General features: G+C 53.7%; 1 protein-coding gene across 2 annotated transcripts in view; it reads left to right on the top strand.

Annotated features, from left to right (window-relative positions):
- KLHL29 (kelch like family member 29) overlaps positions 1 to 22,331 on the top strand; it is a 327,396-nt gene that overhangs the window by 242,081 nt on the left and 62,984 nt on the right. For both annotated transcript variants that reach the window (XM_034952689.3, XM_034952690.2), the window contains 2 exons: positions 16,477 to 16,618; positions 19,676 to 20,188. In XM_034952689.3, the coding sequence (XP_034808580.1) occupies positions 16,477 to 16,618; positions 19,676 to 20,188 (655 nt within the window). The remainder of the gene's footprint in view (positions 1 to 16,476; positions 16,619 to 19,675; positions 20,189 to 22,331) is intronic.

The raw sequence follows: 22,331 nt of genomic DNA, 5'->3' as shown, positions 1-22,331 counted from the left end.
GACGCCCGCTGAGCATTCAACCGGATGCCAGCCATCTGCATGGGTAATAACACAGGGAGCTTCCACATATAGCACCCACGTGTTCCAGGCATGGTTCTAAGTCCTTTGCACATATTAGTTCATAATTCTATGGTGTAGGTACTTGAATTATCTCTGTTTAAGAGGTGAGAAAAGGAGGGCATGGAGTGGTCTGTGAGCTTGCTTGGCTTTCCTTACTTGAAAGTGGCAGAACTTGGATTTGAACCAGGCAGCCGGGCTCCAGAGTCCTACTCCTACCCACCCCCCTGAGTGAGAAACCTTGTCCTGCCCTCAGGAGCTCACAGTCCTGGGTGAGACAGGCTTCTGCACGGTGACATGAGGAGGTGACAAGAGCTGGTCACAGGTGGACCCAGCGTGCAGGGGAGGAAGCTGTCTCACCCTGATCTCGGGTCTTAGATGGGACATGTCTCATGTGAGGTGGCCTGGGATGTGCTGGAATGTCTTTCCTTCCCCACCCTGGGGACCTGGCAGGTCCCAGGTTCCAACGGACCCGACTCGTGGTGCCCAGCATCCCTCATGGACCCTACAGTGCTGGCCTGTCCCCTGCAATGGCGATGAGCCCTGGGAGCCATGCACCCAGGTTTACACGTTAGTGGCAGGAGGACAGTCCGCTGTCTGGGGAACAATATGTTTGCCTGCCCCTTGTAGAGGGAGCGAGCTCTGTTTTCTCCCTCCCGTAATTGTTACCATCTGTTTCCCTCCATCATGTTTGTTGATGTTTTCTTGTTTTAAAACTGAAATGAGTCAGATTGGAAGCTGATTTAGGAAAAAGTATCTGGGAGGAAAGCTCAAAGTGGCCATGGGGGACTCTGTGTTCTGGAGTCATCGGAAAAGAAAAGATTCTGTGGGGCCAGCAGAGGGGTGTCTGCCAGCTACTCCTGCCCTGTGGGGGCCGGAGTCCCCCCGCAGTCCGAGAAGGCTGGGGCTGTGTGGGTTTCTGTGGAATGCATGTGTGTGGGCTCAGTTATGTAAGTAGGTGAGTGGACATGTGCACACTTGTGCACCTGTGTGATAGTGTGTGCATATGTGAATGTGAATGTCATCCCGGGAGTAGGGTTGTACAGCGTGGACTGTGTGAGTGGTTGGCATCTTGTATTCAGAAGGAGGCAGATGCAGAAGGAGAGAGCTGCCAGCTAGCTGTGACCAAGTTCTGGGTTTGGAGGGTCCCCCATTTCTGCAGCTGACTTAAATGTGACCTCAAGTGAATCCATGAACTAACTCCCCATGAATAAACAATAGAAGAGAATTTTGAGGCCAGTGCTAATTCCAGATGAAGATGAATGAGTGGGTTGGCTGGGCTTACTTGGAGGTATTTATAGATGTGTCTCCAGGGAGAATGGCCCCTGGAGGTGATCCCCAGGCTTCTCACAAGGCGCCATTGGTATTCCACATGAGCTGTGCATGGCTGGAAGTCTAGCAATTACTACCTGGAATATTCATCTCTGGGGCAGTTGTGACCCAAAATATTTGACCTGCACTCCCCTGCCTACCTCACCCAGCCCCACATATAAGCTTAGGGTTCCTCTGTGGGACAGGAGGCTTCAGGGTCCTGGAAGGACCAGGTACCAGATAGGAACTAGCTTCCTGAGCCATTAAAACAGGGCTTCAGCTGCCTTCTTATCAGGGATTTTACATCTCTGCCACCCCCCTTCCCAATCCCATGCTGATATCCACCAATTACCTGGACTCTTGCTTCTTTGTTGTCATTATTTAGCCAAAGAAAGATGCCCTGCGACATTGCCCCTCACTATCTGTATCTATGAGCCTGGTTCAGCTCTGTTACTTGACCTGCAATTCAGACCACCCGCCACCAGAGGTCGTGATGCTTTGGTCTCACAGCCAATAGCTACACTTCCCATAGATGTGGTTTCGAATTAGGATCCAGCCTGCTTTCCAGTCCTTTGCTTTTGTTTCTTGATAATCCACAGCCTGTGGAGGAGTCTCTGGCTGCAGCAACCCAGAGAAAACTGATGGAGAAAGACTGTGCCTTTGGCACAGCATCCTTCTTATAAAAGGCTACTTAATATTCCTGCATTCTCGGGTCCCCTAAAAGTACTAATAGCTGCCATTTGCTGAGCCCCTGCCTTGTCCCAGGTACTTTGCTAGGTCCTGGAAGTAGAAGATTCCCACTGCTTGTTGAAATCAGCCTTTCAAAGGAGGGATTGTCCTGCCTGCTTTATAGATGAAGGAGAGAAGCAGGGGCTGAGAGAGGTGGTGTGACTTGTGCAAGGTCACAAGGCCAGTTAGGAGTGGGCCAGGTCTCAAATCCAGACCTGCTGACTGCTGGCCACAGCTCTGATCATTATGAAGAAGGGAGGCAAGTCCAGGAGAGCCAGGGTGCTGCCAGCTGGGAAATGTGAGCCGTGGTCATCCAGGCTGGTTGGGTTTTCACCAGACGTTCTCAGATCCTGCTCCTGCCCTTGAGCCTTTGATCCAGAGTTTCTCCTTCCTGGGAAGCCACATGGTCTGTGCTCAGCCTCACAGCAGGACACACGGGGTATAACCCACTCCACTTACTGTGATGTTTAGGAGCAAGCAAAGGAAACTTCTCGTGTCTGCATATTTAAATGCTTTTATTAAGTGGAACAAGCTATTTCTGAACACGAGAGTGGGCAACAGACTTAGAGGAAATTAAAATGAACCATGACAATGGAAAATTGCACAGGGGCACGGTGGATTCTCCGGAGATAAATACAACAAGCCTTTCAACAGCATTCGGGAAAGACTAGAGATCATGGAGATTACGTTGTGAGAGGAAAAAAGCAAACCGTCAGAAAATTAGAGCTCAGGCTGGTGGGAGGACCCACTGGCGTGCTAGTCAGGTCTGTGGGTGCCTGTCTCCATTCAACACTCCCTGGGGTCTAGCGGGCAAGATGGAGCCAGAGAAACAACAGGCGGATCGATCTCCACTCGGTTCACTCAGCGTTTCTGAACACCCACTTTGTGCAGGCTGCGTGGATCTTATGGACTGAATTGTGCCCCCAGCAAATTCACAGGTTGAAGCCCTAATTACCATTGTGATGGTGTTTGGAGATGGGGCCTTTGGGAGATAATTAGGTTTTGATGAGATTGTGAGGGTGGGGCCCACCTGATGGGATTAGTGCTCTTGTAAGATGAACAAGAGACAACAGAGCTCACTGCCTGGTGAGGACACGGCAAGAAGGCAGCAGTCTGCAAGCCAGGAAGAGAGCCCTCCCCAGAACCTGCCCGTGCTGGCACCCTGATCTCAGAGGTCCCAGCCTCCTTGACTGTGAGGAATGCATTTCTGTTGTTTAAGCCAGTGGTCCCCAACGTTTTTGGCATCAGGGGCCGGTTTTGTGGAAGAGAATTTTTCCATGCATGGGGGTAGGAGGAGTTGGGGGGGCAGTTTCTGGATGAAACTATTCCACCTCCGATCATCAGACATTAGATTCTCATAAGGAGTACACAACCTGGATCCCTCTCATGCACAGTTCACAACAGGGTTCGTGCTCCTATGGGAATCTCATGCCGCCACTGATCTGACAGGAGGCGGAGCTCAGGCAGTAATGCCAGCAATGGGGAGCAGTTGCAAATACAGATGAAGCTTCACTCACTCACCCATCACTCACCTCCTGCTGTGTGGCCTAGTTCCTAACAGGCCACAGGCTGGGTCTGTGGCCCAGAGGTTGGGGACCCCTGGTTTAAGCCATCCAGTGATATTTTATTTTGGCAGCCTGAGCTGACTAATGCGGTGAGGAGCAGAGCTGGGCGCTTAGATCTTGGCCTCAGAGAACTCCCAAGCCTTGAGGGGCTGTCAACTGGACCATCTAAAGTTTCCATAGATATCAGCTGTTGTAATTATGATCCTGACTCTCCCACTAGCCTGTGCACTCCCCTAGGCCAGAAACTATTGATATCTGTGTCTCCAGAACAGGATTGCCTCTCAGTAAGTGTGGGGTGGGAGGGGGGCCGCGTTCCTTGTAGCGGCCCGTCCTACTCAGAGGCCCCGCCGCCTTGCCTGCGTGGATGACGCCCCTGCAGGCGATGGGCCCCAGCGCTGAGGGGAGTGGAGCTGTGGTAGCCGGACCACACAGCACGTGCAGACAGAAGCCCTCCCTTGGACGTGAAGCGAGGAAACCTTGGCCTAGGCAGTCTGGGTTCCTGCTGAGCAGGGGACATCAGTGGAGGGCATTTGTCTGGGATCCCATCTCCAAGGGCGGGCCAGGCCCAACCTCCTCAGGAGTTGGCACCATGGCTACCCAGCCTCTTGCAGAGAAGACCAGAGCCTCATGCTGCCCTGGTTACCCACAGCCCCGGTGTGCAGTGCCCATCCCCGCCCCGCTCCTCCCCAGCACCCGCTCCTGGGGAAGGGAAGTATCTATCTGCCCCAAGAGGGCTGTTTCTGTGTCCCCTGCCTCTTCCACCACTGCTTAAGATCTCTCCGCTGTGCCTCTTGCCGTGGGCCTCCAGTGAATTTAGACGGCATCTGGCTGCCCCCGAGTGTTTCCTGAAGGCTGCAGAGCTGGGCTGCTGCTAAATACCAGCTCCTTTTAAACATCACTTTAACCACCTCAATTCTGAACCAAGGTGGGGCCAAAGAGAACACCACGCCCTCAGGACCCTGCCTGGCCACACGTGGCTCTCATTACAGACAGCCTAAGCAGGCACAAAGCAGCCAGCGCCCAGGAGCTGGAAGAAGGCACGCTGAGGCCCTCGCTGAGTCTTCTGGAACATTCCCACCGCAGAGCGGTCATTTCTGCCCAGCTCTGACCCCCATACCGTTCAGAATCTAGGCTACCGTCCTGAGACCCACACTCAGGCGCTGACTTGTTTGGGTAAGTCTTGAAGTCCCCACAATAAAACTGTAGTAGCTCCTTCGGTGCGCCTTGCATCTGAGGAGCCGCCTCCGAGGCCGTGTGTGCTGCCCTGTTTGTCTCTTTGTCTCGCTGCCCCTCGGTGTGACTCTGCCGCGTCCCCTCTCTTGTTAGGCATCTAATAAGGTCGCTGAGGATGTCGTGTCAGGATTGTTGTGTGGCGTCAAGAGTCGAGCTCTCAGTCGACTCCATGCTCTGGGAGTCAGTGTCGTTAGTCACACAGCAGAGGTTTTACAATGTGGAGCTGTTCCCTTTTCCCAGTGAGTCTTTGTTTGTAATTTTTAAAAAAAAACCAGGAATGCTCTGCCCCTGATTAGAAAGGAGGAGGCCAGGAGTCTTTTTTTTTTTTTTTTTTTTTTTTTGAGATGGAGTCTCGCTCTTGTCACCCAGGCTGGAGGGCAGTGGCACGATCTCGGCTCACCGCAACCTCCGCTTCCCGGGGAGCGGGGCAGCAGTTCTGCTGCCTCAGCCTCCCGAGTAGCTGGGATTACAGGTGCCTGCCACTGCACCCTGCTAATTTTTGTATTTTTAGTAGAGATGGGGTTTGCCATCTTGACCAGGCTGGTCTCGAACTCCTGACCTCGTGATCCACCCGCATTGGCCTCCCAAAGGGCTGGGATTACAGACATGAGCCACCGCGCCCAGCCCGAGCCCAGGAATCTTAATAAGCATGTTAAGCGACTATTGAGGAAGGTCACAAAGGGAGTCGCAGATAATGAATGGAGACTCAGTCTTGGGGTTTTTTCTGGCTCTGGGGGGTCCTGCACACAGGACGGCTTAGTTAATCCTAGAATGTCCTCTGGGGAGGCGCTGGGAAGGCCTTAGGGGGCAGAGGGGCCAGGGCAGTCCCTGGCCAAGCCGTTGTAAAGAGCCCGCTTCTTCCCCTGGGGTCGTTGGGAGTCATCTCCATGCAGGCCTGAGTCGCTGGGCTCACAATTAATGTTGAGGCCAGGCATGGTGGCTCACACCTGTAATCCCAGTGTTTTGGGAGGCCAAGATAGGAGGATCGCTTGAGCCCAGGAGTTTGAGGCTGCACTGAGCTGTGATGGCACCATTGTACTCCAGCCTGGATGACAGATCGACACCCTGTATCAAAAATAGTAGTAATAATGTTGGGTGTTCAGACTGTAGTCTCTGAGGGCCAGGCCCCATCCACAAATGGTTCAGTAAGGGAGTCCACCTGTGGCCCCACACCGGCCCATAGCCCTGTACAGGGGACTTTTCCTCACCAGCTTCACTACGGATTTCAAATCTGAAAATAACAAAGGCTCCCGGAAATGGGTGTCGTGTGATGTGCATCTGCGAGTCTACAGCTGACCCTGGGGAGGGCGGGGGTGGGCCTGGAGTCACTGCCCGCAGGGCCGGCAGTTGGAAAATGTCCTATCAAAGGCCAGAGCAGGGGCTGCCCCTGCCGTGCCCACCTCCCCGCCCACTCTGGCGACACGATTGGAGAGGGTCACCGTGCTCAGGAGGGCACTGCCTTGTCACCAATGCCGCGGTGACCAGAAACAGGCAGGGCGGCGGGGCCTCTGAGCAGGACGGGCCGCTACAAGGAACGCGGCTGTTGGGGGAGCGGTGCGGACTGATTGAAGGGGGATGAAAGGCCCGGCCCCGCTCTGTGAGAGGTGCCCCTCGCGCTCCTCCACGTCCCTGTCTGTCCGTCTGGGCCACTGGCTCCCGCACATCACAGGCATCTGCTGAGGGCCAGGCCTGCCCTGCACCTTTCAGCAGAATGAAAGGGAAACTGATATCAGAGGGGAGCTGAAGCGCAGGAAAGGGCTCTTTCTTTTCAAAGACTTTCGTTTGTGATGGGCTTTTTTTTTTTTCTAGGTGATCTTATTTCAAAGCCCCTTTGAAAATTTTGTGGGTTTTGTAATGGATGAAAAGTTACTTGGAAGTGGGACTAAGAAGTTTTCGGTTGAAAGTTGTTAGAGGAAAGTTGAAAGCTTTGAGTTGTAAGGTTCTGCCAGATTTATCATTTCCTTTGTCCACAAGGCCCATCCACTGGGAGGGGGGCTTGGAGGAAGGGGCTGGGGGCCCGGACAGGGCACATTCCAGAGCACGGTGCAAAAACCAGCCCCATCTGTGGTTGCTTTATGTGTGCAAGGGAGGCCATCTGTGCTGCACTTTCAGCAAAAGTGTCTCCAAGGTATAGACTTTGATGTTGAAAAAGGGAAAAGCAAACATACTTCCAGGATACTATAGAAAGCTGGGTTCTATCAAAGGCATGGGCTACCACACAGGTGTTTCACATCAGAAAAATCATTAAGAAAGAAGACAGGGCCCCAACAATCCTGAGAGAGGGAGAGAGAGGCCTGGCACGAGCCTGGAGCACTTCCATGCTTGAGATCCGAGGAGAGGAGACACCAGCGAACAGCACCAGGAGGAGGCGCTGGGAAGAGGTTTAGGTCAAGAACCAGGAGAAGCATTGTTACCGAAACGGAGGGGCAGGGAGTTTCCAGAAGGAAGAAGGAGGAAGCCATTGTTAGGGATCAGAGAAAGAGGACGTGAAATGCTCCTGTATTTGGCATTAGGAGGCGATTGTTCATTTAAAGGGGGTGGTTTCACTGAAGTGCTGAGGTGGGCAGCACCAGGAGTGGGAGCCAGGGAGATAACAGCTAGCCCCAGTGTGCTGGCAGGGTTGGAGCAGGAGGCCCTGTCGGGCTGGACACAGTGTGAGAAGGAGAGGCCGTGGCCGGTGTGCTTGCAGGCACCTAGGGAGGGCTTTAGTATTATCCTGATAGGATGGCATGAGCGCAGCCTTGATATGGCTGAGTCCATTTATGGGTCTACTGGCCGCAGCCGGGGAGGCTGGGGAGAGGTAGCCTGGGAACATTCCTGCCATCCCAGAGCACATCTGAAGTTCTTGTGATAAAATAGTAGACCCGGGTTAGAGCCCCAGGCTTGCCATGCCCTGAGTTTTTTTTTTGTTTTGTTCTGTTTTTGAAATGGAGTCTCGCTTTGTCACCCAGGCTGGAGGGCAGAGGTGCTATCTTGGCTGAATGCAACCTCCACCTCCCAGATTCAAGTGATTCTCCTGCCTCAGTCTCCCCAAGTAGCTAGGACTGCAGGCGCACACCACCACACCCAGCTGATTTTTTTGGTATTTTTAGTAAAGATGGGGTTTCACCATGTTGGCCAGGCTGGTCTTGAACTCCCAACCTCCAGTGATCCACCTGCCTCAGCCTCCCAAAGTACTGAGATTTCAGGCATGAGCCACCATGCCTGGCTGCCCTGAGTACTTTTGAACTTCTCTGGCCCTTATTATTCTCATCTGTGAAATGAAGGTAAGAACACAGAATTCCTCATGGAAGGAAATCAGCGCATGCCGGCACCTGGAGTGGAGGAGGCTGTTAGGACAGTGGCTGGCCAGGGAGGACCAGTTCATCTGTGCCTGGCATCTGTTTATGGCTTGCGTCCTCACAGTGATCCAGTGAGAAAGGGCACAGGAAGTGATTGGTGGTTTCCACTTAAAGTATTTACAGATGACCCTTGGGGCTGGCCACCAAGCCGAGGATCACAGGGCAAGGACAGGGCCAGGCCTGGGGCCCAGACGGGTTCTGCAGTTGTAGCTCCCAGCCCAGCACATGGCTGCCCTCACCAAGCCTGTCCTCTGTCTCTCACTCGCTATTCAGCCCCTCCTACCACCTGCCCCATCACGTCCTCTGCCCCCACCCAGGCTCTCAGCAGGCTCGTTTACCCTCCAAAGACATCATCATATTCTGTAATATGATTGGAATCTGAATATATATTTTAAATGACAAGATTGAAATTAAAATTTAAATAAAGAATTACTTTTCTGTAAGTTGCCCCGAAAGCAGTAATTTAGCAGCAAATTGATAGAGAAAGGTAAGCACTGGTCCTTTAAACCATCATGCAGTTTCCGGCATGCGAGCCAGAAGTGTCTCAATTTAACACATCATTGGTTAGTATTATTAGAAATTTCATCAGGCACCAGAGCGCATTATGGCAGGGCTCTGAAGGGGAGGCCGAGGGCGCAGGCCTGGGGCCAGGGGGCCAGAGAGGGCAGCCTCGTTAATGAGGGCAGGTGGGGCTTGGGAGACCCTCCCCTGGCCCCGCGTAGGGATTTAACTGCGATTATCTTCTCATTTGTAGTTCAGTAGCAATCAGGAAGTGAGAACTGAGAGACCCTTGAATGTCATTTGTGCTTCCCGGAGGCCACAGATTTCCAGCTTTGGTGGCTCTCAACGTGTCCTTCTGACCCCCTGAAACCTAGGCTCAGAACAGAAGTCCTCAGAAGTGGCCTCGCCAAGGAGCTGGTTCCCATGAGCCACATAAGCAAGACCCAAAACTCTCCCAATCGGGGCCTGATGAGCAGCATCAACCCCTCGGTCCCTACGCACAGGCCCAAGAATTTGAACGCAAAGACTTTCATTGATCCCCAGAGTGAGGTCCATGGAGTACCTGCCGAGCATCCCCTGTAGGTTTATTAAAGGGGCACATTTTTGGGTCCCTCGCCCAACACCAACTGAATCAGAACCTCCAGGGTGGGGTCCAGAAACTTCCATTCCTCTAACAAGTCTTCCAGATGCTGCTTTTGTGCACTGCCATTGGAGATCCCCGTGGTGGTGGCCGGAAGCCCTCCCTATGTGATCTTGGAATCTGCTCTCAGTGATAACCTGCCAACGCTAGAAAGCCTAACAGCCTAGCTATAAACCTATGAGCTGTCATCTAAAAGATCCCAGACACCAAAATATCTCCTTCCCAAGCCTGAGTTTCTACCATTAGAAAGTAATTCCTTTCAAGTAAGAACTGCCTTCCTGGGGCTTCACCTTTGCAGTGCAAGAGCCCCTGAGGGGCCCACATGCTCAGTCCCCAACACCCTGGTCTGAATATGTTTGCCAAAAGCTGGATGCCATCATTCCCCACAGGTGGACCTGGCACCGTGAAGACCTCAAGTGCCCTGCAAAGGGAGGGAAGCTGAAAGGAAGTGAAATATCCACTCTTTGCAGGCAATGGCCTGCCCAGTGATGCCCCCCTCCTGGAGCTCATAGCTGGTGTGATATGATTCCCCCCAGGGCAAGCCAGGGCCCGGTGGTCAGAGGTGCCCGCAACAAATGCACTTCTGCTAGGAGCACTGTGCGAATTTGCTCTTGCTGTTCTCAGAAGAGCCCTAGGAATAACCCTGCAGAGTGAGAAGAAAAAGGAAATGACAGCATTCACCACCAGTGCTGGGCTGAGGACACCAGAGCCTCCCTGTCCCACGTGCTCCCAAATCCCCATTCCTCTGCCACCAGCCTCTGCAGCGCATGGACTCGGAGCAGTGCTGGCCTCCTCACATCACCCAGCTTTCCAGACTGCAGTCTCACCTAAGTGGGTTTGAGCCACAGGTCACATGCCATGCCCTAGCTGCAGGGGAAGCTGGTAGAGAAAGTTTTCTGATGTAGGGAGTTCCAAAAGTGTGGGCCAATCAGAACCATGCCAGAGTTGTAGGGAGGGCCAGCGCCCGTGAGCATCCCTTGCCAGAAGGAGCCATCAGAACCCAGAGCCAGGCAGGTGGGATGGGCACACCAAAGCTTGTCTTCCCCAAATGGGCTGGGTGTTGTGGGGAGCCCAGAGATGGAAACAAGGCTTCAGATGAAGGTCTGGGTACAGGGAGCTTTGTCTGGCATTGTCCCTGGCATTGTCTTCCCTGGGTTTCCTCAAGTTTTCATCCAAGGCCACTTCACACCCACCACCCAGCTGGGCTGTGTTAGGGAACTGCTGCACTGACTTTAGTTCTGGCATTTATGTAATTAGAATCCCACTATATTTATGCTGCCCCCAATCCTCTACAGAACACAAAGAGATGCATGTAACACTGTACATTTATATGTCAAGAGTAAGGCACAAATGACTTTGCCCTTTACTATTTTGCAATATATACAAAATGGTAAGATACACAGTAGTCTGTGTATCCCTTTTTTTTTTTTTACTTTTTTAGTGGCTGTAAATGACACATTTTATAATATCTCCCAAATTTGTGCACAGGAATTCTGAGAGAGCTTGGCTAGACAGTTCTGCTGATCCCATGGTATTGACTAGTAACCCTTGGTGATGTTCAGCTGATTTGCTGATGGTCTGGAGGGTCTAAGATACCAAGGCAGAAGCCTCAAGGCCTCTTAAAAAGATAGGCCCAGGACTGGCATAGTGTCGCATCTGACATCTCTGTCAAAAGAGTCACAGCACTCTGTGTGTGTGTGTGTGTGTGTGTGTGTGTGTGTGTGTGTGTGTGTGTGTGTTTAATTTGACTAAGTGGAAGCTCCGTGCTATGCTGAAGGCTCAACTGTGGCAGTTCCAGGAGCCCCGTGGCCTGCATGTCCTCAGCGTTCATTTCTCTCCCCGTGTTCCCTGGTCTGGTCTCCCCTTTGCATTTCCTCATGATTTTACCCTACCTTTTCTTAATGGTGGCACCAGTCTCTCTATTAACAGGGATGGGAGCGAGACAACATCATGGGTCTGTTGCTTGGGTCTCTCTCCAAGCCTGTGTGACCCCCACGGCTCCCTGGTGTAGGTGTCCCATTCTGCTGGTTGTAAGTTCCTCCAGGGCAGGACCTTGCCCAGCACAGATGCCTGGTACACGGTGGTGCCCCTGACCCAGAGTGCATGCTCAGTGATGCTTGGCAGAAGGCAGCCCCGCCAGCCCTGTCTGCACCGCATGGTACAGAGCATCGTGGCCTGCAGGTTCCCATCTGGGAGACAGTTTCCTTGGCAAGAGAGGGCTGTGGGTGCTGGCATCATCGTCCCTCCAGGAAAGGCCCATGTGCACCCCGGAAGTGGACTCTGAAGCCTGTCTCTGTCAGATGTATCTAGGCTGAAAATGCACTGGTTGCTGTGGGGTCCTTTGGCAGTGACTTGGGCCCCCATCCATCTGCCAGATCGAATCCTGCCTAGTTTTATGGCCCAGGCCCAGCCCATCTCTTCTGGAAGCTTCTTCTCGAGGCTTCATTGATTCACCCTCTTCTGACATCCTTGGGCAAACAGTGGAGGGTGCTGTGTTCTAGTTTCTCCAGGAGACTCCCCCAGGTTCCCCCAGCTCCACAGAGGCAGTAGTCACCCCTCAGTGTCCATGCCTTCATCACACCCAAGCATCCGGAGGGGCTAATGAGTTCTGCTGGTCAGTGGATTGGGCCATCCAGGGCTCCAGGCAGCCTCCAGCAGCATCCAGGGCAACAGTGTTAAGGGTCCCAGCACACCCGGCCCCCATGATGTGGAAACCTCAGCCCCCCAATGAGGGAACCGTGCTGTTTCACTGCTCTGCTCTGTGACTCGTGTCATTCACTCTCCCTGGAATCCACCCTGTGCATTCATTCATTCATTCATTCATCGAGCCAGCAGTGATGTATGCTTCTTCCACTGGCCAACACTTTAACTCAGAGACCCTGCCCTCATGAAGTCATGGAGCTTTGCCTGCAAAGACAGGGCAGAAACAGGGCCCTGGGGGCAGTGCACTAAGTACTGTGATCATTGGGTACACAGAGAGTAGAGGTGAGAACAAGCAAGGCCTGGGAGGACCCCAGGGGAGTCCCTGCCATCTCTCAAACCTCCCTGGCCACGCAGGACGCTGCTAGTCTATATGGCACCTTTGTGCAAAGTAGAAAAAGGGGTTTCCTCTGGGTGGACAAATTAACAAAAGCCTCTCGGGGCTGTGTGTCACAGACTCGTGGGTACACAGCCTGGTGAGCAAAGGGTACTCCATGGGCATCCACTGCTCCTGCCTCCCCAGGTGAGTGTCAGCCCCTCGCCCTCTGCCAGGAATCTTTCACTGCATACCACCTGCGGCTCTACACACCTTTCCCTAAATGAAGCTGGTCCCTCAGAGCAGCTGTGTGGGCCATGCACGGCTGGTTCCCCCCAAGCTGGTGGAGTGAACCCACGTGTCCTCTGAGACTGCTGCAGGGTGGAGGCCCCCAGCCCCCATGGCCAGCAGGTGCCTCCCCCTCTGCGCTGCCTCACAGAGAGCTTCAACCATTGAGGCCCTCGGTCTTTAGTGTTCTTCAGTCGCTGAAAGAAGCAGGATGCTGTCAGCTGCCATAAAACTGTGACCTTTGAAAATTTACAAGAGCTCAGGGTTTAAAAAGCTGCTGCGTTAATGATGCATCCCATTAGCATCTCATTAAGGGAAAGCCAAGAGAAGCCTGCTCAGGACTGATGATGGGCAGATAGGGCCACTCCGTGGGGCCAGGCACAGAGAGGCTCTCCTGGTCTGCCTCTCTCTGCCAAGTGCCATCATGTCACTGGAGCAGAAAACATGGCCAGGAACACTGGGGAACGGCCAAAGGTCTGGGTGGCTTCACTGGTGTCCTAGATGATGGCAGTGGGAGGGCACGAGGGGAAGCTTGCTCAATTCTGCCTTCTTCCTTGCTGCCCGGGCTAAGTTCTTCTGGTTGGTTTTCGTGGCATTCTTGTGTTGGCAGCCCTCCCGACCAGGAGGCATGGAAATCAGGGTGGCCTGGGCTTGCAGGCATTCTGAACCATGGGAGGAAAGAGTTAGCAGGAGCTGGGCTCAGAGCTGGACCCACGGCCCTGAACATGGTCCCCTAGAAGCTTCCAGAACCCGGGGACCACATGGGTTTACTGAGGGCCTGGAACTCGTCGTAGGAGGGGCCTCTAGTCAGGCCGCGCTGACGCACATCACCAGTGGCTCTGCACGTCACCCACCCGGGGGCCCGGCCTCCTCGGCAAAGGGCACACCCCGTGTCCAGGTTTTTTCTGGAGGAAGTGGAGGAAGGAATGTCATTGCATTATTTTAATAAAATACATAAAATTCCTGAACTACAGGTTGCTTGTAGCTTCAGATGTTGTGAGTGCTCAGTAGAAAATGAGTAGCCTTATGTATCTATCCTAAAGGAAAAAAAAAAAAAAAAAAAAGACTTGATTCTCACCACAGAGCTGCTTTCTTATACATAAGAAATTGCTTGTAGTATTCATGAACGACACAGCCAAACAGCAGGCCGGTTGTAGCCCACTTCGCCTGCTCACAGCCCATCTGGGCCCGCCTCTGCACACCCGGGATACCCCAGCTTCTTTCCCTCAAGCTGTTCATATATTGAGTCCTCCCACTGTCCCACAGCAGCCACTTGAGGGCAGGGCTGAGTCTTGGTCACCCGTGTCCCTAGTGCCTCGAGCAGTGCCCGACACAGACCTACAGCAGAAGAAACAAACTAAATGAGTGAGCAGTAGGAGTGCTTTGAAGCCAAGGGGCTGAGCAATCTGTGTTGGAAAAGTGTGAGATTTTTCAAGTTCAGAAACTCCACCAATTTTAGGGTGACCGTTGGAACTCCTGAAGTTTTAGCACTCAGAACATGGGGACCCAAACTCAAGGAGACCCCAACCTCCTCTCCTGGAGGCAGGGGCTGCTCCAGGGCAAGTTCCCAGAAGCTTCCCTACCCTGTCAAGTTGCCAGGCCGGAGTGTGATTCAGGAGTGGAGAAGCAGTGGCTGTCGGAAGAGGCTGAAAACCTCTGCAGCCTCTTGCCTGGGACACCTCTAGGATCCCACACGGTGGAGAGGGGCTGCAACACCCCCTCCAGGCAGGAGGGGCTTCTGTACTGTCCAGGAAGGGAGTGCCGGTCAGGAGGCTGGGATCTTAACATTCACACTTTGCTCCCGGGCCCAGCGTGGGACTTGGCACAGGCTCCTTCTCCCTCAGATGCCTCTGATTCCGAGGAAAGCAATTTCCTGCCTCTGAGCCTCCAGGACTGGAGAGCCTGGAAATACAGCGAAGGCTGTGGAGTGGATAGATCCTTCAGACAGGGCACTCGTTAAAAGAGTCTATTTGGAGAATGCTGGAAAAACCATGCTATTGTTCCCTAAGACTATTAGTGAGTGCGGCTAAGTCCCCAACCCCCTCTCCTCCCAGCCTCTGCCTGTCCCACAGATAGAAATGGGGCAGGCCCTCTGATAAGGAAGCTTGTCCCTTGAATTGTTCTTTTCTCAGGAGATTCACCCTTTTCCTTTGTTTCTTGCTCTGTTCACAGAAGCAAAGCATCTGAAATGCAGGCCAGAGATAAAGTGCAGCCTGATGCAATTAGCTGAGCGCAGCCCACAGGTCCTAATGGGATACGGCTCCCGTTCCTCCAGCAGGCCCTTACGTAGGCGCTGTGTGTCGTCTGCACTATGCGTCAAAGCCCCAAGTGTTGCCCAGCCTCTGCATCCATACCCCCTTTCTGTCCCTGGCACAGAACCCAGGAGAGCCACTCTGGTCAGAGGGACTCAGCAGCAGGCCCTGTCTCCCACCAGCTGGGTTCCTGGGTCAAGTTTCATCAGAAGTCACCGTGAGGACCATGGTCCTCACCTGAGAGACCTGCAGATGCCCCGGAGGCTCCTGTGTGCTTCTGTGACTGTTCCTGGCAGGCATCCGTATCCACCCCTCATCCCACACCTGGTTGGGGTCTGGCTATGCTCCTGGGAGCTGTGCTGACTCTTCCCGGGGCCACCTCTACTGACACCCACACCCCTGCATATCCCAGGTATCCTATCCCAACCTTGCCAGCATGTATCCAGGATTTTTTTTTTTTTCCTATTACATATAATGGCCATAGTAAAAAAAAAAAAAAAAAAAAAGACAAATACAGAAAAGTATAGACAATAAAATAAGTTACCCATAATCCTCTCACCCAAGAATAACATCCCTGTTAACATTTTGGTCATTTCCCTCCTACATATATTGTTTGACACAGGGATGTTTACATAGGGAGGCCATTTGTGTGTCATTCTGTGGCCTGTTTTTCTCATTAAACATTATGATGTAAGCATTTTGTCATCAAGAATTCTTAGTACACATGATTTTTGATAGCTATATAATATTCCATTATAAGGCTGTGGCTCAGGGAGACAAATACTGTCCTGGTGTTTTTTTTTTCACTCTGAGGTTTATTTTTGCCTTCATCTACAAATCTGAACTAGAGAGTGGGCTCATGGAGCAGAAAGCCTGTCTCCTTCCTGCACAGAGGAGCTGAGGGTCCCACCATCCACCTAGGAGCAGTATCTGAGCTATCCCCGCCATGGGCCTCAGCTCCCCCCTTCCCCACACTTCCTCCATAGGACAATTGGGCCTCAGAGGCTGGTGTGGGGGCAGGATAGGAAATGTATAAAGTCCCTCACCTGCTGTCTGCTGGTGGCCCCTTGGAAAGCTGTCCTCTCCCATGTCCAAGAGCCAGCCAGTGGTGGCACAGAGGCTGGGCTGGGCACACAGTCAGTACTCAGCACATGCCCGATAAGTTGGTAGCATCTGTGTGGTTGTGGTTTGTGGATGGTCCGAGGGCCAGAGAACCCATCTCATATCTCAGAATGCTCTTCCCGTTGTGATAGGGCAGGTGGAGTGAGTGGCCATGGAGGGTGACAAGGGAGGCACTGGCTTGGATGTTCCTAGAGGCAGGAGCTTAGCAGAGGTCCCAGCTGCTACTACTATGGCAGAACCCCCTGCCATTCCCGCCAAAGACTGGGTGGAGGGCTGAGGCTCTGCCTCTGACCCTGTACTCAGTGGGCGAAGCTTAGGCAACGGGAGTCTTGTTTTGGAGGCTAGGTCCCTCCTAGGGAGTCTTGTTCTGGAGGCTGGTCTCTGGCCAGGCTATGCTCACCTCCTCATCTGCTTCCCACAGGCTCCCGGCATCTCTAAAGGGGACAGTCAGTCCCAGGGACTGGCGACCAGCATCCGGTGGGGGCAGACGCCTATCAATCAGTCCACACCCTGGGACACTGATGAGCCACCCTCCAAACAGATGAGAGAGAGTGACAATCCAGGTAGGTACCTCATTGGCAGATAGAAACGACTGAGCCCAGGGCTTGGCGGGAAGCGAGAGGCTTCCTGGGGACCCCAACTCCTGCACAGCAGGTCTTGAACCCAGGGCCTGCAGAAGCCCCCTCCTCAGGTTTAGGGGGCAAAGGCACTGTGTGTAATTCCCTGTGAAGGAGCTGTCCCTCTGCGTCTTCCTCTGCTACTCAAGGACTCCAGAGAGCAAAGGGAGTGAGAATGACATTATCAGGGTGACTTTCAATTGAGTCCAGATTCTTTTGAATCATCATTCCCAAACCTGGGTACTCTGATTCATAACAAATTTCTCGAGTCATGCCTTCCAGTAAGGTTTTTCCTTGCTCGTGGTTGTATGACAACTGGGGTGTTCTACCCTCGGGGACTGGGAATTAATTCGCCAGCTTGTACAACATCCCAGCGCTTCTTTGGACAGCTCCAGCCATAATGAATGCCCTCTCTTTTATCTCCCATTGGCCCCAGAGCCCCCCCTCAGGATACGCAGAACACCTCGATTTGGCCCTCCACACAACAGCCCTACAGGTGTCAGGAGACCCCCTTTATCCCCCTCTCAAAGTCTTGGAATAAACACACCAGGCCATTCAGCCATGACCCACAGCCCATAGATTCCAGGCCCTTTGCCTTCCAAGGCTTTGCTCTGCCCCCTGCATCCCTCTTGAAGTGCAGTGGCCAGAACTCAACAGTGGTCTGCCCGGCACATGCTTCCTTCAGCACCTCTGGTCTCATCACTCCTCAGCTAGTAGCCACGTCACATGCTGCTTCAACAGCACCCCGAGATGCCCCAGCAGCTACGGTTACCCCTGTTCATGTCCTCACAGTTGGGCTTAGGCCGCTGGGTTTGGAGACCCAACAGCAAGGCTTCATCAGTGTTCCTGTTTGCTCTTAGGATCTCTTAGACACCAGCTTCTGTTGCTGACCCTACCCCTCCCAATTATGTTCCCTGCAGACCTGGTGTTGTCTTCCACGTCATTATCCAAGTCACGGATTAAAATGCTGGGAGCTTGGCCACATATAACTAGAGACTTCTCTTTAGGTCTCTTGTACCCTTGGGCCATTCACCCCATCATAAGTAAATCACCTCCATGGCACTGTGTCTCTGTGTCTCTGCCACAGAGTCCCCTGGGGCCCCACCCATTACACTTTGAAGTTCTGATGCATTTTTCCAGGCTCTCTGGCTAATCCTGGAAAGAGCAGAGCTTGGGATGACATGCTTTGGCTTAAGACACCCAGGCTGGCTCATAATGACACCACCTCCCCTCTTCAGGCTCGGGGACAGTTCCCATTAGCAGCCCATTCTAGAATCTTGCCATTACCTCACTGATGTTTGTTGGCTTCCAGTTCTCCCTGACCTCTCTCGTTATCAAAATCATAAATATGCGTTGCACATGTATTGCGTGCCCTGTTCTGTGCATCATCGCAAGGCTTACAGCAATAGTGCCTGCTGCTGAGGAGGAAACTGGCTCAGGAAAGGCTTGGGCCTACGGTCCCTCGACTGGGAAGGGGCGATGCAGGCCTCGTACCGTGGTCTATGTGACTCCGAGCCTTGCTCCTTACCACCAGCTGGTGGCTCTCCCTTGGACAGTGGGCTGGTAGTGACCCGCCATCTTAGCTCCTGCCCCACTTCGGCGCCATTTTCTTTCTGAGAGGGAGCTCCCAGCTCCACATTCTATCCTGTGGGGCTTGTGGTGCTGAGTGGCCCCCTGCCCCCTACTCCCCTTCCTCTGTCTCCCCATCCTCAGTGTACACTGCCACCTCAGAGCAGCTATGAAAACCAAGGTACCATTTGGGCCATGGAGACCTGGACCCAGGCTCATTCAGTCAGAGGCATCCCAGACTGGCCTTCCCTGTCATGGTGTCTCCCAGTTTCCCTCACAGGCCCCCTTAGGTCACCCCGCCTGGCACAGCTGACCTCGCCTCTTGTGTTGGCTCTCAAGAGATGTATCTGGACCCCACCTCATTCAGCCATATTTTTCTTAAGGACTAAAGTGGGGTTCTCTTGTTTCCCCCAGGGCTGGCCATGCCCAGGTTGCTTAGCACAAGGCCTGCCCTCCCCAGCAAGGCCCGGCCAGCCTTTCCATACGTCCCCCACCAGGGTCCCTCCCCTCCTGCGAGGACCATGCCCGGCCCCGGGCTCTAGCGCCCTCACCTGAGGGCCCAGTGAACACCCCCATCTCCACCATCCCCTTCCCCTGCCTCCCTCAGAGGCGAGCTTGCAGAAAGGGAGGAGAAACCCCAGCATTTATAGGGCATTCACCACATGCCAGACACTCTGCTAGTTTTGTTTTGTTTTGTTTCCAAATACATCTTCCTCATTCTGTTCTTCCTGGTAGTCCCCTGAGGTAGGATTTAACAGATGAGAAGAATGAGGCTCAGAGGAAATAAGGACTTGCTGAGGTCAGGCACGGTGGCTCATACCTGTGGTCCCAGCACTTTGGGAAGCTGAGGCGGGCAGATCACCTGAGCTCAGGAGTTCGAGACCAGCCTGGCCAACATGGAGAAACCCCGTCTCTACTAAAAATACAAAAATTAACCAGGCATGGTGGTGCACACCTGTAATCCCAACTACTCAGGAGGCTGAGGCAGGAGAATTGCTTGAACCTGGGAGGCAGAGGTTGCAGTGAGCTGAGATCGCGCCACTACACTCCAGCCTGGGTAACAGAGTGAGACTCTGTCTCAAAATAAAATAAAAAAGAACTTGCTCCTGAGGCTCTTAGCTACTAAGTAGCAGAGCTGAGAGTGGAACCCAAGTCTCTCAAAGGGCTCTGCTTCCTTCTCTCTGCTCTGCTGCCTCTCACCTCTCCCAGGCAGGCCTCACTTCCTCCTCTGAGCCCCCATGGCTGTTTGTTCGTAGACCCCCTAGCACACTTATCCTGGGCTGCCATGATCACAGATTCCTAATCGGTCAGTTCCTGGACGCAGGTGTCTCGTTCACCTCTGTGACCTAGCACCCAGTGCAGGGCCGGGGATGGTCAGTGTTTGTTGAATGAAAATGTAACCGGCAGATGATGTTTCTTCCATCTCCCTTGCAGGCACAGGGCCATGGGTGACCACGGTGGCCGCCGGGAACCAGCCCACCCTGATCGCACACTCCTATGGAGTGGCCCAGCCTCCCACCTTCAGCCCGGCTGTGAACGTCCAGGCCCCGGTCATTGGGGTGACCCCCTCACTGCCTCCCCACGTGGGGCCCCAGCTCCCGCTGATGCCAGGCCACTACTCGCTCCCTCAGCCGCCCTCTCAGCCACTGAGCAGCGTGGTGGTCAACATGCCTGCCCAGGCCCTGTATGCCAGCCCTCAGCCCCTGGCCGTGTCCACACTGCCCGGTGTGGGGCAGGTGGCCCGCCCAGGACCCACCGCTGTGGGCAACGGCCACATGGCAGGGCCCCTGCTGCCTCCACCGCCGCCAGCCCAGCCGTCCGCCACTCTCCCCAGTGGTGCCCCTGCCACCAATGGGCCCCCCACAACCGACTCGGCCCACGGGCTGCAGATGCTGCGGACCATTGGCGTGGGGAAGTATGAGTTCACCGACCCGGGGCACCCCAGAGGTAAGTCCTGCTGCCACGTGCCTCCCCACGGGCCTGCGTCTGCACCTCCCTGCGCGGTCACTGCAACACCACCGGGACAGGGGGTGCTTCATGCCAGCTCCTTCACTGGCCTCCCCAACCCAGAGGCTGCAGTGGAGCCTCCACCTGCCCAAGACAACTGGCCTGAGATGGGGGAGGGAGGGGGAAGGTGTGGAGGGCGGGACAAGCAAAGTGGGGAAATGCGCCGGGGTAAGAAGAGGAAGGAAGGGAGAGCCTACAAAGCCCAGAGCCCGTCCCCCTCCAGCCCAAGCCCTGGCCATTCTCACCTCCAACCCCCAAGGCCAGGCCAAGCTGCAAAAGGGTGAGAGTCATCCACTCCTCTTAGGGCACCACAGAACAGTCCCTTTGGGGGCCTTCTCCACATTCCATCCATGAGGACATTCAGAGCATGTACTGTGTCCTTCCCAGGGAAGGCACTCTCTGTCGTGCCATCGGATGAGAGCACTGCCCAAGGCAATTTAGTTAGGCCCAGGAGACATTCCTAGACCATCTTGAGGCACTTGAATGTTTCATTTCAAGGATCCAGGGGTGGCTTTGTGAGACCTTGGGAAAGAGCACCTCCAGCCTCAGCCTTCAGTTAACCCTCTTCCCCCAGCCTCAGGGGAGTTTCATTCCAGGGAACTCGAAGGTAGATCCTTCAGAACAGAGCCTCGGGAAGGATGCATGCTAGACATGGTCCTAGTTGGAGCCCCCGGTCTTAGGGTTAGGGTTCTTGATGTCTGTCTGAGGGATCAGTCCAGACTGGAAGGCAGAAGGGGACAGGAGGACCAGGGCACACATATGAGGCTTGCTGGATTCCTCTGCTATAGGTTTGCCTAGCCCTTAGTGCCCCAGACAAGCCAAGTCCCTGCTCCTGCTGGATGCAGTGGGAAAGGCTGCTGGGCCACTGCCAGGTACAGGCAGTGGGGGCATAAGGGTCCACGGCAAACAGTCTGCCCCAACGGGGTGTCTACATCTCTTTTGAAAGAGGACACTAGACGGTCCCAGAAAGTATGCATCTCTGGGCACCACTTCCCAGCCTTCCCACATAAAACCCCTTGAGATGGCATTTCAGGGTGCTCTGCCGCACTAGCCACTCTCCTGTCTTCTCTCCCAAGTCTCTTCCTTTGTCATTTCAAGCAATTTTCATGCCTTGTCAAGCATCCCAACAATAAAGCTCATGTCTGGATCTCTGTTGGGTTTAATTCCCAATCTGACTGAGCCCTGACTGCCTTTGTTTTGGAAATCAGCACTAGTTTTAAATGACAAAATTGTAGAAAATTACATCTAAATTCTGGTAAACTCTTGCTTTAAGATCTTTTTTAAAAAAATGACTAAATTGATTTTTTCTTTGCATTGTTTTGGTTAAGCTCTGTCTCCCTTTAAAAAAAAAAGAAAGAAAGAAAGAAACTTACTCCCAGTTCAAGTTCATGAGTTACCAACTCTGACAACTGGGCAGCGGGCATCCTGCTTCCAAGGCTATGCCAAAGCCCAAGGCACCGGGTGGCATATTCTGTCCCCACATAGCCCCTCTGGGCTAATGCAAGATCTTGCTGGCTTGCCACATTCCAGGCACGCATCTAGGAAAAGGAGCTGTTGTGTGCAAAGGTAACTAGCTGAGATAGGACTGGAGTCCCTAGTTTGGGGCTCAGCACCAAGCTGGGATCTGCCCCACCAAAGCTGCTGGGTGCAGGCAGCTAAACATTGTCAGCCCTGAGCCCATGAGATCAGAAAGACACAGGTGGCGGGGACAGGACCCTGCAGGACTTCTGTGCCCACTGGGTCAATGACCATTGCAGAGCTGTTCCTGTAACCTCTGTGCAAGGACCTGAGGGTGTGAACCATCCTCTGTGGTGGTCCTGAGCCAATGGAAGGGAGGGGACAAGAAATAGGGGCCCTGCTAAGATTCCCTCTACCAGGCCCCACTGGGCAGACCGAGGGCCAGGTGTGAGGGCCAGGGATGGGGTGGGCCTAGAAAGTGTCCTCAGCCCTGCCTTCTGGTGAGCTAGCGGGACCCACCAGCTCTAGCCAGTGACAACAACTGACCGGTCCATCACCCTGATTTCCAGAGGTTGCCAGCACACTGGCTCTTTCCTTGAAATTCCATGTAACTCGCTTCTCTATT

This window comes from Pan paniscus, chromosome 12 (assembly GCF_029289425.2).
Source record: "Pan paniscus chromosome 12, NHGRI_mPanPan1-v2.0_pri, whole genome shotgun sequence".
Classification (NCBI taxonomy): Eukaryota; Metazoa; Chordata; class Mammalia; order Primates; family Hominidae; genus Pan; species Pan paniscus.
The sequence above is the reverse complement of the archived record's forward strand: the minus strand, read 5'-3'. Positions and strand labels throughout refer to the sequence as shown.